Source organism: Sceloporus occidentalis, unplaced genomic scaffold, assembly GCF_023333645.1.
Source record: "Sceloporus occidentalis isolate IW3139 unplaced genomic scaffold, rSceOcc1.0.p SCAF_16, whole genome shotgun sequence".
Taxonomy (NCBI): domain Eukaryota; kingdom Metazoa; phylum Chordata; class Lepidosauria; order Squamata; family Phrynosomatidae; genus Sceloporus; species Sceloporus occidentalis.
In genome coordinates, this window is record NW_028316996.1 from 15,366,626 (window position 1) to 15,385,826 (window position 19,201).

Here is a 19,201-nt window from a genome sequence, read left to right on the forward strand (position 1 = left end):
CGAGTAGGAGAGTATTTGCTAATGAGGTCAGAAATGTACGGAGGAGAAGTATTATGGATGGCCTTATATGTCAGTACCAGGATCTTAAATTTAATTCTAAAGGTAATTGGGAGCCAGTGGAGGGTTTCACAGAGGGGGGAAGCAGAAGAGGAGCGACGTGCAAGGAAGATGAGCCTAGCAGCCGCATTAAGGATAGACTGTAGAGGAGAGAGTCGAGACAGTGGAGTGCCAACCAGAAGAGTGTTGCAGTAGTCAAGACGGGAAATGATAAGGGAATGAACCAGGGTTTTTGTGGATTCTTGGGTGAGGAATGGGCGGATACGAGAGATGTTTTTTAGGTGCAAGCGGCAGGATCTGGCGAGGGACTGAATGTGAGGGATGAAGGAGAGGTTTGAGTCAAGGATGACCCCAAGGCATCGGGCCTGGTTAGTAGGAGAGATAGTCGTGTTGTTAATGGTGATAGAGAATTCAGGTAGTGGAGTGGAGATGGAGGGAGGGAAGATAATGAGTTCAGTTTTAGAAAGATTAAGTTTCAGGTAGTGTTGTGACATCCATGAAGAAATAACAGACAAGCAATTGGTAATACGGGACAGGAGAGATGGAGAGAGATCAGGAGAAGACAGGTAGATTTGGGTATCATCTGCATATAGGTGATACTGGAGGCCAAATGAGTTGATTAGTTTGCCAAGAGATGAAGTATAAAGAGAGAACAGCAGAGGGCCAAGGACTGAACCTTGGGGGACACCAACCGAAAGTGGAAGGGGCGATGATGTCTTGCCAGAGAAGTTGACAGAGAAGGAACGGTTAGACAGATATGAGGAGATCCAGGAGAGAGCTGTATCTCGAATGCCTATAGAAGCAAGTGAGTCTAGAAGAAGGTGGTGATCAACAGTATCGAAAGCAGCAGAGAGATCCAGTAGAATTAGAATAGAGTAGTGACCTTTTGCTTTGGCAGAGAGCAAGTCATTGGAGACTTTTGTTAGAGCTGTTTCAGTAGAGTGAAGGGGTTTGAAACCAGACTGTAGAGGGTCAAGGAGGGAATTAGAGGAGAGGAAGTTAATGAGGCGGTTGTACACAATCCGTTCAAGCAGCTTAGAGGTAAATGTGTTCATTTCAGTTTTCTAATCTTTCTGTGTTGCCGTTTTGTCTTTATGTACTAGATATACAGAGCTTTACAATTAACAAACCTATCTATATGCAGCTATTATAGGAGCAAAGGTTACAAAAGATCATTCTAGTTCTCATAATCGTATTCTTATTTTTTAATGCATGTTGGAGTCTGTTTTGAATGGCGTCAAATACATTTTTACCGCATGCAATGTTTAGTTCCTGGAATTAGGAAATTAGACTTCTGTGTTATTTAAGCGCTCATGTGGCTGCCTGTACTGAAACCAAGAAGCATAGATGGGGTAAATATGATTGCCTGCTGCTACTCAGGGGTCAGTTTTGGGTCCTATTCTTTTTAATATATTTATTAATGACCTTGTAGAGGGATTGCATAGTAAAGTATCAATCTTTGCAGACGATACTAAGCTCTGTAACGTGGTTAACACAATAGAGGACAGCGCACGATTACAAATGGATCTGCATAGGTTGGAGGCTTGGGCTGGGATGTGGCAGATGAGGTTCAACACAGATAAATGTAAGGTTATGCACATGGGGAAGAAAAATCCAGGCTGGGAATATGTATTAAATGGGAAAACACTGGGGACGACTGACATGGAAAAGGACTTAGGAGTTTTAGTTAACAGTAAATTTACCTGTAGCGACCAGTGTCAGGCAGCTGCTGCTAAGGCAAATAAAATCATGGGGTGCATCAAAAGGGGCATAGATGCCCACGACAAGGAAATAATTCTACCCCTGTACAAGTCACTAGTCAGACCACACATGGAATACTGTGTACAGTACTGGGCACCAGTGTACAAGAAAGATATAGTGGAGCTGGAGAGGGTTCAAAGACGGGCAACCAGAGTAATAAGGGGAATGGGAGGACTACAGTACCCAGAAAGATTATCAGAATTGGGGTTATTTAGTTTGGAAAAAAGACGGCTTAGGGGGGACTTAATAACTATGTATAAATATATAAGGGGACAGTACAGAGATCACTCCCAGGACCTATTTATACCCAGGACTGTATCTATAACAAGGGGACATCCTCTACGGCTGGAGGAAAGAAGGTTTCTACACCAGCACAGACGGGGGTTCTTTACAGTAAGAGCGGTGAGATTATGGAACTCTCTGCCAGAGGAAGTGGTGATGGTAAACTCAATAAAAGAGTTCAAAAGGAGCCTGGACGTGTTTCTTGAAAGCAATAATATTACAAGTTATGGATATTAGATTAATAGGGACAGAACGTTGATCCAGGGATTTATTCTGATTGCCATATTTGGAGTCGGGAAGGAATTTTCCCCCTGGTATGGGGCAATTGGCATCTGCTTCATAAGGGTTTTTTGCCTTCCTCTGGATCAACACAGTAGGGACACAATATGTATATAGGTTGAACTTGATGGACTTTGGTCTTTTTTCAACCTTATGAACTATGTTACTATGTTACTATGTTACTCCCATGATCTAGAATAGGAGTTGTAATGAATATGTGCACGAAGCATATCCCAGTATGCAGCATGCTTTCAGCAGATGCAGCTGGGGGCGGAGTTAAGAGACAGAAAAATAACTAAAAACAAAGCAAACTACAAGAAAAACAAAAGAAAAGAAATTTCAGTAAATGAGCAACAATATCTAGATATTAAAAAGTACATTTGCATACTTTGTGAAAGGTAATATTCGTGAATTTCCAAAGCTGCCAACGCACTGATGTAAAGAGCCAGATGTTAAATGCACTGAGGTATTCTGCTTTCTCCCCCAACAAAACAAACTCGCACCAGGGACCTTCTCATGTCAACCACAAATTCATGGCATATTAACTTTACCTCTTTAGAGATTTATACAACGTGCCGGGGATCTGCTTACATTTCCTTTAGATGACAGCATCCAGTATCCAGTAGTTTTGCCCATGCTGTGCTGGCAAATATCAACTCAGATAAAATCAGTTTAAATAAGTATACACGTATGCATCCGTGTATCTCTCTAGAAAATATTCCAAGCACAGCATAGTCAGATAGAGAGAATAATGACACTGCAAGCGTCTTTCCAATGCTGCAAGGAACATTTAACACTAATATGTGTACGATTCTGTACTTTGGATGCAGAAGAAAGATTTAAAAAGTAATGTCAACATGAATGTGTCATATACAAAAAGTGTGCTTCAGGTACAATTAAAAGTGTTATCTATACCTTGCACAAGCAAATATGTACATCACGTATAAAAAGAATATGGCCACTTTATCTTAAGTGGCACAACTTGGATAACTGCAACAAATCGATGACTATCTACCAGTGATAGCTGAACAATATTGCTAATAAAACTATCAGCAGCCACCGATTCACTGGTAGATTGATTCTACTTTTCTTTTAAAACAAAGAATACACCAAGATTCCTCGGAGGGATGTATTTTTGCTTTGGGGAGGGCGTACAATACAAAGAAAACAAAAAACACACAGTGGTATTTTCAATGAAATTTAAGGGTGGATAGTGTTGCATAGATCAAACATTAAGAAGGCGGACGCTTGCAGAAAGCACATCTACCTTTGAGACTTACTGTCCACTAGAAGGGTCTGTGAGCAGATGTCTAGAAATAGACCTAAGTATGCAGATGAAGGAAAGCACTTATTTCTTCTTAACGAGATCGGCCCTCAAGCCCAATAAAGCTAGCCAAGAGGTTAATGGTACATCTCTGGAGCCTTGCAGTTAATACATCCAAACGAAGGAAAATGTGAATATATCTAAGGATAAACTGCTATAACAAAATGCAAAGAGGGTCGACGTTTTGCAGAGATGGATTTGTAGAACAGAAGAATACCACTGCATATCCTCATAGGCTACAGAATTAACATCTGCTGCACAATATGTTTTATTATTTGGAGATTTAGAGAGGATATGTGTTTAAGCAAAGCACCTACGGTGGCAACATTTAACCATGTGTAGATGTTAATTTATCAATAAAGGGATCTAATAGAAGCTTTAGAGATGGTTGCATTCCAAGATGTTTTTAGGTCTGGCTGTTATGATATAGCTTTAATGTGGTACTTACTTCTTGTCTGCATTCATTTATTTATTTTGTTTGGTGATCCATCTTTTAAACTCAGAGAACTATGTAAAGTAATGATGTAATATGTTTAGCTACTTTGCATAGATTATTGTGTCATCCGGACTCGCATGCGTATAAAAAGCCTTGCTTACTGTGGACAGATTGTTATTGTCTGTCCCTGCCTATAAAAATAAAAAAAATATTCTAAGCAGCTGTCATTATGCGCATTGTTCATTTCTTTTAATGAGAGACCGTCCAAAAGATTAAATTGAGGTGCCCCCCTGGATACTAATCCCACCATGCAGTTCATGGGCTGCCCTACTAAAGTTGGGACAGTTCTCAAATATATACATGTAACGTGATGTAGGTGGGAACAATCTTGGCAAGACACACACACTGCAGGTTATAAATAGACATTATAAAATAATGTGTGTATCACTTTATACCAGTATGTAGAGAACAACTCTGAGTGGTTAGAAGTGGTGCAATTAGTAAAGGAATGTTCCCCAAGACTCAGTGAGGCTTATAAATAGAGGTAATCATGGTTTAAGAAAGACAAAGGTCATGAAAGAAAGAAGAGGGCAGTTAGAGATCTGTTTGGATAAAAGGGTAGAGATATAATGGGGGTCAGTTGTTTAGGGCTCTGTAGGTCAAGGTCATAAGTTTTAATTTGATTCTGGAAGGTGTGGGGAGCCAATGGAGTGATTGGCACGGTGGAGCAACAGATGAGATGAGCAACAGATGAGGAACGGCGACAGAGAAAGATTAGTCTAGCTGCAGTGTGGAGGATGGATTGGAGGGAAGGCGGGAGAAGGAGAGACCAGTTAGTAGGGAGTTTCCTCAAGAGGAATAATAAAGCTAATTTAAAATTTTATACTCGTGTGGATGGATATCTACCATTACCTTGGGGTGTGCACTATAAACTATCTGCTCATGCGGCTGTTTTTTCTGCTTATTCTTGCCAGAGGGGGAACCGGAGCGGTTGCACCTGGGAGAGATCCCAAACATTATCATTTCAGTATGGTTAAGAGATGATTTCACCCGTTTGATAAAGCTTTTCTGACATTAATATGGAGTTGCCCTCCCCTTGTGGGTATAAGAGACCTACTTTTCTCGGAAGGCTTTCCATAAGATTTTGGAGAGTGGCTGTGGGAAATTGTGCCTATTCAGCCAAAATAACATTTGTGAAGTTTGATGAGAAAGCTTGGCTTTCAAATGGTGTTCAAAGGGGTTAGGGCCAGGGCTCTGTGCAGGCCACTTGAGTGCCTCTACACCAAACCCCTCAAACCATGTATTTATGGCCCTTGCTTTGTGCACAGAGGCACAGACCTTCTCCAAACTGGAACCACAAAGTTGGAAGCCTACAATTTTCTAAAATGTCTTTATATGCTATAGCATTAACATTACCCTTCACTGGAACTAAGCGGCCTAACTTTGAAAAACGCCCCAAACCATTATCAGTCTTTCTGGTAGGTGGTGTTGTCCTGGCATCCCCCAAACCCAGATTCCTCCATCAGATTTTGAGATTGTGAACCACGATTGATCACTCCAGGGAACACGTTTCCACTCTACACACTTCAGCACTCAGCTGCCCAATGTGGCCAACCGCTTAATGGCTAAGATGTTACCCCCTCTATGCTTCTGCTTCACAATAACAGCACCCACAGTAGACTGAGGTAGTGAGTCACTGACTGACTCTCGGCAAAGGTGGCATCCTATGACAGTGCCACATTCTAAGTCACTATATTCTTCAGTATGACCGTTCTACTGCCAATGTTTGTCTATAGAGATGACTGTCTATATGCTTTATTTTATACATATAAATTAAATAAGATGTCAATAATAATAATTACCGTATTTGCTCGATTATAAGACAAGGTATTTTCCAGGGCAAATGCTCTGAAAAATAACCATCGTCTTATTTTCAAGGTCGTCTTCTAATCAGACCTCAAATAGAGGTCCGGCTACAAGACTAAGATCCAGATCCTTCGCAACACTGCAGTGAACCTGGAACCTCCTCTCCGGCAGATGCGCACAGACAACCTCCACTGCTTCCGGCACTTCCTCCTGGAATTCTATGACGGAGTGCCGGCATCACATGACCTTCCAGTGCTCATTCATAGAAGCCCATGTGGAAGTGCAGTCAGCTGCAGCGGAGGTTGTCTGTCAGTCAGGGAGGGTAAGAGTGGCATATGGGGGGTATAAGGGCTTTCTGGAGGCAGAGTGGCATACAGGGGATTAAAAGGAATATCAGGGAGGCACAGTGGCATATAGGGGGTTCAAAGGAATATCAGGGAGGCAGAGTGGCATATAAGGGGTTAAAAGGAATATCAGGGAGGCATAGTGGCATATATGGGGTTAAAAGGCATATCTGGGAGGTAGACTGGCAAATAGGGGGTATAAGGCATATCTGGGGGCAGGTTCGCAAATAAAAGGAAACAAAAAATGCATCTTTCTCAATCATAGGTTTTATTAAATATGAAAAAATAGTTTACATGTGAATATTAAGTAGTAAAACTTTTTTTTTTTATAGGTTAGTCTTATATTCAGGCTTTTTCTCCTAAATTAATATTCAAATGTTGGTTCGTCTTATAATCGAGCAAATACGGTAATTATATCCATATATTTTTGGTCATATAGAGTGTGTGTGTGTATATATATATATATATATATATATATATATATATATATATATATATATATATATGTGTGTGTGTGTGTGTGTGCAACCATGGTCTGATTTAGGTGTTGCATGCCCATGGAAAATTCTGTAACAATTATTTTTGTTGATATTAATTTTGGAAGCTGAAAACCTTGGGGTATTTTATTTGTATTCACAGTACATAGCCAATGTCAAGCATTCCTTCAAATTTAATTAATTGAAGATTAAAAGTCAAACCTCAATACAATAAACAATAGTCTCTGGCCTAACTCTAGTATTAGGATGCTTGGCGCTTTGGTAGAATATTGACTTACAAAAGCCCCTTGCCCTTGTGTCTCCAGGTATTTGGATGCCGTTGGGAATTAGCTGCCTACTAGGTACTGGGTACCTAAACAGGTAGAGGTTCTTAAACAGCAACTGTAAAGACAGATACTGTAGTCTTTTAAAAGGATGCAGGACTATATAGAAATATTTAACCTACGTATCCAAAGTCAAAGACAAGCTGCGGTTAAACTCAGACAGGTGGACTAACTGAACATCAAACCAGGGCAGTAAGGAAAGTTTGTCGGCGACTTGGCGCAGGGACACCAATTTCATATCCAAAGAATCAATCTCAGCACACTTGACTGGACATCAAAAATGGGGCCATTTAGTGACCCAATGAGAGCGCAACACAATAGCAAACCAGGTACAACCATAGCTGTCCTTATTGGCTGCAAAATATAGAACGGACCAAGCATGAGAGACTATCGCCCCTACAATGCTGGTTGCCAGCAACTCTGTTGACCAGCCGCTTCAATAGTCGACTGTCAGCCAAAGGCAACAACATCACAAAGCACCTTTATCTGACAATTACCACGTAGAAATATCAGCTGGCCATAATACAAATACACTCACAGAAAAGCAAACATCCATCACTTTGCACAGTAGAACGGCAGCAGCCATTTGGAATGATGTGTGGGAGTACGCACATGGTTATATCATGTTATGGGTAAAAGGTTGTATTTTTTCTTACAGAGTTTGGATAAACAGGAACAAATTGCCATATTTTAACAGAGTGATGTTTCTTTTAAATAGTTACTTAGAGTCATAGACAAACCATAGAGTCCTTCTCGCATACATAAAGGCATTATGTGCCTCTCTATAGATCCTCTGCCAAGCCCAGCTGGGAAACCGTGATCTCCAGCCCTCCATGATCCAGGCAAAGGTTAAATAAAATTATAGCGTATATGAAGTAAAAGACTTTATTTAAGAACACAAATAGACACGATCACATTGTACAATGTACAAAATAAGCTCTCTCTGAGTGAAAGGTGGTGTGTAATTATATTTATGGTATTATATCGGATGATATTTTCAGTTTGAGAGTCAGTTCACTAAGTCAAAACGTACAATGTATGACCAAAATGGAATATTTTGACTGTGCTACAGAATCTGCTGAACTCTAAAAATAAAATGCAATGTAAAAGGACATGAATAACAATAAATAAAACATTAACAAAAATAACATTAAAATAAAGAAAACATTAAATGAAACATCGGGTCGTTATACATTACATTAGATGCATTAAGTGAAAAAAATGCTGATAAATCGATTGTAGAAGTAATAAAGATAAAAATACACTAATGATAAATGTAATGTTTATATAGTAAATAATTAATGATATAGAAGTGAACAAAATTTAAAAACTAGACTTCTCCATTCAATTAATCCTGGAACATATGGATCAGGATATCATTAATTTACATTGTAGAGATCAATGAAAAAAAATAGCAAAATGGGGAAAACTGGTAATACTAGATATTCCCCACCAAAACTGGATAAAATGTAAAGACAAATGGCAAGTGTACTGTCTGTACACAATTAACACAGCTGGGTACACAATTTATTTTACCCCTGGAAACTAAACGTTTATAGTCTGGTACCAGAGTTCTCCATTAGACTGCAACCATATACTAACATAGTCACTGAAAAAACAAGGGCAACTATGATCACCCAGGTCTGTCAGTGAATAGGGAAATCGGCAATGGCGAAAATAAATAAGAAAAATGCATAAAACACACACACACCAAAAAACATGCTAGTAATCCAGGAAGCACTAAAGCTGTATCCATATGCAAAAGGTGATTTTAGCTTTTAGGATTATGACTATGAACAAGACTCCTAGACATTAATGCTAATTGAATGAGTGGCCCTCTCCTGGTTTATGTGTGGCTGTGAGACGGAGTATTCCCTTTGAAGAGAATGTAGGAGATGAATAAAGTCCATGCCTGTTGCTTCAGGGGGAAAAGATGGATTATTTCTTTAGAGTTTGGATAAACAAGTAGAAAGTGTCTAGTGATGTTTCTATGAATATCCCTGTAGGCTGTGCATATGTATGGTGACAATGGAAGGGTTCAATCAATTGCATAAAAATGTATATACAAAGAATATTTGTTTTTTGCATGGGTTTTAAGAAAGAATAATGAATTTTTGCATGGAAAAAGTCACTCTTACTCTTAAAAAACGAATAATATGGTCAGTGTTTTGGATTATTCTAGCACCAATAGTAATTTAAGATAGACAAGAGCTCTTTAGGCTATATATATATTAAAATAATATGCTATATACAGGACAGAAGGCATGGAGTAAAGATAACCGTATGAAAATGAATACTATAGATTTTTAAAAAAGCAAGATTGATGAACAAAGCTTAAACTGAATGATTTCAAAGGGGGGGGGGAATGTTCTATAACAGCTTGGGTAAAATGTATGTTATTTAATTTGTACCTACAAGTCCTTGTAGCTACTTCATGTAACAGAGAGAGCAGGGAATGATGTAAGCCATGGTTCTCTTTCTGCTACGGACAGTAAAGCAATCCTGGACAAACCATAGAGATGACCTTCCACGGATAGACATAACAGACCAGGTATTCCCTTTTGAAGAGGATGTAGGATGAATAAAGTCCATACCTGTTGCTTGGCATCCATAAAAGTCACTGACGAGCTGAAAAGCCTGACTGTACCCAAAGTAGATGTTTTCCATTCTCTCAATCCGTAGCCGATCGTCGTCTCGTACACTGAAGAGAAACATTACATTTACAATGTTGCTTTTAAAACAAGGACCGATTTTTTGTCTCTGTCTTTGCGGTACAACAAGCAAGATAAAATATGTTTATTCAAACACGGACATGTTTGGGACAAGCACACAAATGGGGTTTATTCACTAAATGTAGAGTTATTTGTATGGTTTGCGTGACAGCTGTGGTTTCAACACCCTCACGTCACTTCATTATGTAGGGACAACACTGTCAGGCTTCCCCAGCACGAACGGCTGAGCTGGCCCTGCATAATGTATAATACAATGGGCATGAGACTTACAATAAGCCTCACTGATTTAACTATACATTACACGGGGTTAGCCAAGCTTTTCCTAAAGCAGGTCATTGGAATTGGTCCCTTATATAGAATAGTGAAATAAGGGATCTAACACCACAATGAGGAGACGCAAAAGACACAAGACTTTATCTCCTTGTCCATGGTTACATAGGATCCCACACAGAATTTGAGCACAGCAGTCTACACCACTGGCTCCTACTAGCAAAGGGCATGCTTGGCCCTGTGTGATGCATAGTTGATATTGGGCTACTTCCTGATTATTGATTTAGCAATGTATTATGCAAGCCCCCTTGACACTTCTTGCAGAAAAAGCTCATTGTTTTGTAATGTATGATTAAATCAGTAAGTCAAAACTGTTAACTCTTATTAACTCAAATCCCATATATGTTTTCCCTCAGTTATGACTGAAAGACAACAGCAAGGAATCAGCGCAAATACTATTTAAAAGCAGTTGTCTGAAGAATAAATACTGGTGAGTCTGTTACACCATACAGCAGAGACATTATGTTTCTATAAACATTACAGTTCACCTGATTGAATACAATATTAGGTGCTCTATGCAAAAAAACTAAAAAAAAACAAGCAAAAATCATTATCATGCACAAGGTATAAAAAGGTTTTTTCATATTTCATGTTATAACGCTTTGTCCACGCATTTGACAGGGCCACCCAGGGGAGACGGAAGAACAGCAGGATAGAGGAAGCTAAGCTTCCCGTTAAAAGATCGGAGCCCCTGCGGCCAACGTATGACATACAGCGACAGCACAAGCAGCAGACATCCAGCTTGGAAAGACTGCGGATGGCTTGTAGTGCGCCAACGTTTTACAGACTGAACCGCATAGGTGCCTTATGGGAGACATTTACGAACTACCAGAGAGTTCTACTGCTGGAAGACCTGTCAGATATCCCACATTGTACAATTTACAGTGTCCAACTCCAAATAAACCTGTGTCATTGTGTTTACAGAATAAAAGCAGCAATATATATATATATATATATATATATATATATATATATATAAAAAAAACACTTTCCGCTTAAATTTTATTGGGTTGCATGAAGCCTTTGTAAGGTTGGATGGGGGCACGCAGGACAAGAAATTAATTAGCTAAGGCTGGCTCTGCCACAGGCTGCTGCCGTTCTCCACTTCCACGGTGTGTAAACAATTGCACTTATTGGCAAAGAGCCCAAGCAATAGATGGTTTTTAGTAAATCAATTATGGTTTAGTAAAAGCAAGAATGGCAACAGTTTCCTTTCAAGGCTTCCTTTTTATTACTTCAGATTCTTAACAAAGAATAAAAATAGTGTAGCAGCTTAAGTACTACTGTTGTCAGAAACAATGTCAATTATCCTATCAAAGAAAATTCTCTAATAACATAGACTTTTTTTTTTTACGTGAAGGACACTGTAAGCACCAAAAGGTTTGCTATGAGCAAACAACATATCGCTATCACATAGGGTGATCACTAGATTATTAAGAAATACGTTTTATAGGTACCTCTAGAGAAAGGTACACACGTTGCATAATAAATTGTCTGTAGATCCACAATGCGATGAATGCACTGGTTTGTATTGCTCTGCTGAGAATATGCTTATGTCATAGTGTATAGACCAAATCGCTTGTGTGACTGATGTGTGGATTCCTGTTTCCAGGGCCAGACTGGAACTTTAAGGCCTGTGGCTGCCAAATACAGCCAATGCATCTTTTAGGCTCATACATAGAGTTCGACCAGCCGTATCCAGCCGGTGGCCGGACACCACAAAAATGACAGATCTGGAAAGTATGGAGATGGTGGGCAGAAGTATTTGTCCGGTGTGTCGGATGAACACACAAAGCCTGCCTGTTTCAGTGCCGCTATAAGTCTGATTCATGCAGCACTCTAGCTAATGCACAAAGACTGACTTTACTCAGGAACTGACTTAAAGCTCTTGGTGTGGTCTTACCGTTCAATTTGTTACTATGGTGATAAGACCACTTAAACTCTGCAACAGATAAATTAAAGAAGAATAAATTACAGTTATGCAAAAGTCTCGTTTTCTGCTTTGTTGCATACTTGCACTAACGGTTATAAAGATCTTCAGTCGAAATCTAATACATTAAAGGAAACCCGAGTAAAAAAATAACAGATCATTTTGACACGTATGCCATTTATGTTTTGAAGGGATTCATGTAACACCTATTATCCAGTGTGAAAAAGTAATCACCACCTTTACAGTCTCCACAGCCATTCCTCACTCCATTAAGAATCAAGTTGAACAGCCATGGCACTGGAAGTAAATGGGTTAAATTACCTCTGTAATACACACTAAGATTGAGGAGAGATCTAAGAAGAAATATGGAAATGGGTAAACCTATGAAAAACAATTATCAGGTACCTAGCTGCCCCCATGGGTGTAGGAAAAATGGTTTCTTTCTATAAGACACACGGCAGAGTTTCTTATAGACCAGCATATTAGACCCGTTTCGCAGAGTACTGTGTCAACATTACAGTTAGGCAGTGGCACACTTTCTATAATAAAACATTTTCATTATCGATTAGTAGAATGATAGAAAAATACCCCTCGTCGTATATTCAAGGTTGTTTTATAATCCAACCTCAAATAGAGGTCTGACTATAAGACTAAGATCCCGATCTCGCGCAGAGCTGCAGGGGTCCTGGATCCACCTCTCTGGCAGCCTGTGTCTGTGTGATGCGCGTAGACAACCTCTGCTCATATCCGGCACTTCCATGATGGAGTGGCATGACCTTCCGGTGCTCCATCATAGAAGCCCTGGCATAAGTCTACGTGCATCACACAGATGTCCACCAGCTGCCCCTACTAGTTACCAGGCAGTCTAGAGCACAAGGGGCAAGTCTGGGAATGCACTGGTTAGTCTGGGAAGCAGAGTGGCATATCAGGGGGCTATAAGGCATATCTGGTGGTCAGATGTGCATAACCGGGGGGCAATGCATTTTTCTCAATCATAGTTTCTATTAAATATGAAAAAATAGTTTACATGTGAATATTTACTGGTAAAACATTTTTAGGTATTAAAACCTGGTTTGAGAAATATTGTGTTTGGGTTCTTGTACCTTAAAATATAGCTTTTATTGTTATGTCATAGTAAAATAAGAAGGTGATTGGAGAAATTCCCTTGTGATAAAGAGATAAAAGTGTTGTGTTTATTCTATTTGTTTTTAACACCCAGTTCATAAAATTATCTTAAACAAAAAAAAAAATTGCATATTAGTTTTTATCCGATCAATCAAAAAAATAATCAGCTAATTGATTATGCAAATCATAAGGGGGGTGCCCGACTGACACAGAGTTCCCAAGTCTCCCGGAATTCCCTCCCTCTCAATATCCATTGACCGCTTCTGTGTCCTGTCTCGTTTCCCGCAGCTCTACTTCTTCCCTTGCCTTTTCTTTCTTTGTTCGCTTCTCCCTAGTATCAGCTCCATCGGCCAGGCCTCCTGGAGCACTTCTGCAAAGCCACAGCTCGCACCACATGGACAGCCTCTCCCCGTCACTCCAATCAGTGGAGAGGGTGTGTGCAGAGGCTCCACCCTTTTGGCGTAAGCATTTCCTGAGGCCTGGTCAGCGGAGCTAATACAGGGGAGAGACAGACCAGGAAAGAGAAGCTGCGGAAAAGGAACTAGGGACACGGAAGCATTTGGTGGAGAAGGTAGGGAGACATTGAGAGAGATAGAGTGTGAGTGAGTGAGAGCAAAGAAGAGTAAGTAAGAGTGTGAGAGAGAGAGAGAGAGAGTGAGAGCATGAGTGAGCTTGAGAGAGTCTGAGTAAGAGTGAGTATTTTCACAGGATCTGCTTAGGTGCCCAACTTTTTTGGTACACCCCTGCAGTTAGGTTGACATCAGCTGATGGTTATGTGCTCTTAAACATCTTTAATTACCAATAACATGATAGATAATGGTTAGTCCAGAAAGACATTCATCTGCTCAACTCTAAGCTATACAACAAAACAAGTAATTATATTTTAACCTACGAAACAACCCCCCCCAAAAAACGTAACTACTTTATAAACCTTGTACATGTCACATTCATATGGATATATTTTTGGATTAACTGCGACATTGTTATGCTTTAATTGTAAATTTTAATGAAGAGAGAAACTATAACTCTATATTTTAGATATAATTAGCTTGCCGGTATAGTTAATATTAAAACCAATATTGATCATTAGCAGGAAAGTACAGCACTTCGTTTACATTACATAAACATATGCAATTTTCTAGCATCATGGATGGGGAAAAAAATTGCTAAAATAAAGATAAAGAAATTGGACTTAAATGAATCTAGTAAAGTGTATAATGTTGTCTGGCCTGCCAGCCTATATCTGCAATTATATTTCCCTAAACAAGGGGCTTGTCATACATATATCTATGGGCAATAGTTCTATTTTATTAATTATGGGGCACCTCACAATATTTATTTGGAATTAAATCAATTTAATGCATCGTTCTAATCCAGACTAGTGACATGTGAAATGTCAAAAATGGCGCTTAAAATGTTTGCCATGATCTGAAACTCCCTGTGTACTTCCGTAATGCCTCAATTGCGGTAATAAAAAAAATGTCAATGTTTGGACCTTTAATGAGTAAGGCTAATAACAAAGACCTAGTTCTCCCCCATTCCCTAGTGGAAAACCTCCACCAGACAACACACATGGGTCCAGGGATCTTCTCAGGGCTTCTGCTTGCCTTTGGAGCTCAAGGGTACGTTCTCTCCCCTCAACAGTGTCCACCAGAAAGGGCCATGAACAGCCAGGCTTTGATTTTATGATTTTGTTTTTTGGGGTATTTAGTTTTTTCATCACAATTCATCAGCATATTGCTCTTCCTGACCCTTATTGCCCTAGACCCAAGAAAAGTGACTTGCTGCCCCTGAGCTAAAAGGGGTCTGTCTCAATTATTTTTATATTTTAGAAATGTCAGAAGTATAATATATGCTGACAAACAGAACAGCTCATTGTAACTAGAAAGTCCAGTCAATTACCGCTGCATCTGTTATAAAAGGAAAGAAAAGTATGTATAAAATGAAAAGGTTATTTATACGTTCATTATAAAATGAATCGTTATACAAGAAATTGCTACCTAGACAACAGGGTACGACTGCTTTGTAGCATGAACACTAGGGCTACATCAAAGAATTCTCACCGTGCCCACGGGGTACATATTTTATCATATTATAATACATTTAAATAGTTTATTTACTTACACATGATATTTAAGTAAAACATCCGGATGTTTTAGCTTTAATATAGTGCATCTGGATTACATCAAATAACTGCAAATTAGGCAAGTTAAAATCCAATACATAAGGGTCAGCTATATTGCTTTTAATCAGATCAGTGAAGTACATTTGTGGGATCTTGCTATTTGTTACAGTATGGGAAAGCGTGTATTGATAAATGTTTTTTGTTTTCCGTAGAATACCTTTAGACTATTACTCGGCTGGGAATTTACCCTCAATTCGTGCAGAAATAGTAGAGGTTCTTTCAATATTTGATTATATGGGTACACTGCCCCAACCCACTGATAACAATTCTTTGTGTTTACCTTTAACTATGTTTATTACATTTTAAAATGTGGGTTCCTTGTTTGTGTTACATAGCTGCTGTCATGATTACATTTCTTCTGGGTCCTCTTTCATTTAGTTAAGATAATGCTGTTATCCGGCAGCACCATAAGTATTCCATCTCAGGGGTAAAAATCTATTGGGCTCCATACAATCTAAGGTCTGCAACCTTCCCAAATCATCAGTCGACAATGAGTTTGATCTGGTAAACTCCTCAGATCCCACAACAAATGTCACAGAATGATTAATGGAACATCATCCTACAACAGCACATGGAATCTTGAAAATAAAACCTTGATCTGGAGAAGGATAGTCGTATTGTTGGGATACGTTTTAGATTAAAAAGTAAACAAAATAACTTATCCAGATGGCACTGTGATAACATAACAATAGGTTTAATATATAAGAGTAATAAAAAAAATATTTAAATATTACAACAGATTTGTTTTTTCACCCACCAAATATATTTTTCAGTACAGTGTCTGTTTGCTTTTTAAAAAAAAGAAAGTATATTGAAAAAATAATACAATGTAAATACAAAACATTGCCAAGCTTGTGAGTCTCTGCACACAAACCCCTAATCATATAAAGTGAACGCAGAGAGCAGTATTTTTACATGTTAATTATACTGCAGCTTACATTATAGAACAGTAAACACCCACTTGGAAAAAAGTCAACCTCCCACAAAAGTTACAAGAGAATTACAGGCAAGATAACAAATAATCACAACTTTTCAAGAATGGGTAACGTATAAAGAGCAGAGTTCAGTGCTAAATATTTACAGTTGTTTTAAAACTTATCCTGGTGAACCTGCCACAATTAGTCTATGTAGCTACAACTGCAGTACGTAATAGTTATGTATATACAGTAAGGTCCATAAATATTTGGACAGTTTTCATAGGCAGGCTCTGTATGCCTCTGCAATGGATTTAAAATGAAGCAATGGAAGATGTGATTGCTGTGTAGACTTTGAGCTTTAATTTGAGGGTATGTACATGTAAACTGGGTAAATGGTTTAGGAATTACACCACCTGTTATATGTAATCCCCTCCCCTATTTTCAGAGGCTCAAAAGTATTCAGAAATAGTTCTGATTGGGTCAATAGTGTTTATTGATGATATGACTGTTTACAGAAGCAGCAGGACGGCACTTCTCAGTACAGATGGATAATGACCCAAAACATACCACAAAAGCAACCAAAGAGCTTTTTTAAGCTGACCTCAACCCAACTTAACATGCATTTTCCATCCTTCCTGACACTGAGGGAATTACCTTATTTCTCGGCAATAGGTGTCAGTGAGGGAGGATGATTGCCGCATGTTGTCCTTCCTTTTTGGCATTGTGTTAACACGCACCTGAATGCTCTAGACCAGCAGACTGCTAAAGCATGAGCTTTCATAGAGGTGGTCACACTTGCTGATGCTTGCTATTTTTGGATGTTTTATGATTTGCTGTTGCAGCTACTTGGCACCGGGCTAAAAAGGTGGTGATTGGTGTGCAATTGTTAATTTTGGACTTATATATATATATATATATATTGTTGCATTTTTTTGTCCAATTTTGGTGTTATTTACCTTTAATAAAAATGGTTAACACACCAAAAAAATCAATAACAATAGATATATATATATATTTCTCTGTCTAACAGCAATCACACTCCTATCATGCCCAGGCAGCCAGCACATGCTAGAACCTGGGCACGATAGGAGTGTGATTACAGGCTCCCTATGCCATGCCACCCCCCCCCCCTCCACACACACTCATATACTCATTAATTTACAGATACTCATTCATTCCCTAAATCACACATACTTGCTCATGCAAGGCTCCTGAATCTGGCCTTGGACACCTGGCTCTGTGAAGCTCCATAATACATGTAGATAAATCAAGAAGGAGAAGAACAGACATCTTGGCAACCTAAAGGGACACTACAGCTATCATATGATAGCCGAGGGGTCTCTTTAAACGTATGTGGTGTTCCCTTTAAAATGCATGGCAGGGTTTCTGCTGACAATTAAATTTATTAAAGATAATAGGTTTAGAACAGAATTGGTGGTTGAAAATGAAAAAAGCAATTAAAAAGTAATTAAACCAGCAAAATGTCTTCCTTGCAACACATTTTATTTCAATATAAAAATAGCACCTATGTTTTATATTTACATAGTAGGATGCCATTACAAGCACAGCTAAAGTGAAATGTTTAAGAGTTTGTAAAGCTGCTATACTATAAATAAATGTCAGCAAAGCTCAAAGGACTGTTAGTAATAGACAAATACAGTAAAGGTACCCTCAGTAGCTAAATGGTATCATTGGTTTATCTTTACTGTACCAGATTTGCATTTAATGGCATGCAAAGTATTTTCTGGTCAGCGACCATCATTGGAATGCTGCTCAAATAACCAAGACCCCAAACAGATTCCATCACTCCAACTCTCATTACCTGCTTTCTCTGAAATCTAGCATCAAAGCCAAATCATGTAGGTTTCTAAATTCTACATGTCTATATTGTTCATATAGCAACAATAAATACCACAGAGCAGGACAGTATGCAAACAGGATTATAAATTGATTCCTGAATGGTAAGAACGATAGGTAAGGAAGGTAGCCTAGCTGCAGCATTCAAGGTGGATTGTATGGGGCAAGAAGGTATAAAGGAGACAAGCTAAGACTGAGTTTCAGTGGCCAAGACGGGAGATTAGTGTATAAACAGGACCATTAACTCCATCTTGTGTTGGACAGGGATGAATGAGAACCATGTTTCTAGTTTAGTGTCCCATGAACCAACAATTAACATACATTAAATACCTTAATATGCATTATTTAACATGTTAAAATAATCACATTAGAGGGCAGGAAAAGAGGCAAACACATGGGGGTAGTCTACAGAATTCCTCCATGCATTTTCAAGGGAGACCAAATGTAGCCAAGAATAATTTTAAAGCAGCAGGGCTGGAATAAAATAAAAATCTGCCATTTTAGAAAAAAAATATATGTATAAATAAATCATAAATAAAAACAAATGCTCCTGCGTTTTCTGTTTCCTTTGGATCTAACACAGTAACAGGGATGTAAGGCAGGTTGAACCTGATTGACTTATAGAAGAAGCTGGCTGGCTGACTGCACATTTCTTTCTGAACTAAACCTTTTATTTTGTTTCTATTTACCTTAAATTACACCCATCAACGGTGTATTGTGTTTTAATCAAAAGTATATGTTTGTCTGTATTTGAACTGTATTAGAAGAAAACACTTTTCTGACAGTTGCTATAGCTACAGACACATCACCTAGCCGACAAGAAGAAATCCATGTGTATCAAAGCAGAGATATCCACAGAAGTCCTCCACCATCAGGGAATTCAAAAGTCATATAACGCAGTGGCATTTACCATTAACTTCTGGACACCAGACAACACCAGAGCTTAAGGGTGCTGT

At 38.8% G+C, this 19,201-nt stretch overlaps 1 protein-coding gene across 1 annotated transcript in view; it reads right to left on the reverse strand.

Moving 5' to 3' along the window:
* The window catches only part of LOC149303072 (DNA mismatch repair protein Msh3-like), an 84,662-nt gene that overhangs the window by 52,605 nt on the left and 12,856 nt on the right, over nt 1-19,201 (reverse strand). The window contains 2 exon segments of the mRNA XM_089481823.1: nt 8,721-8,729; nt 9,764-9,870. Coding sequence (XP_089337949.1) covers nt 8,721-8,729; nt 9,764-9,870 — 116 coding nt within the window.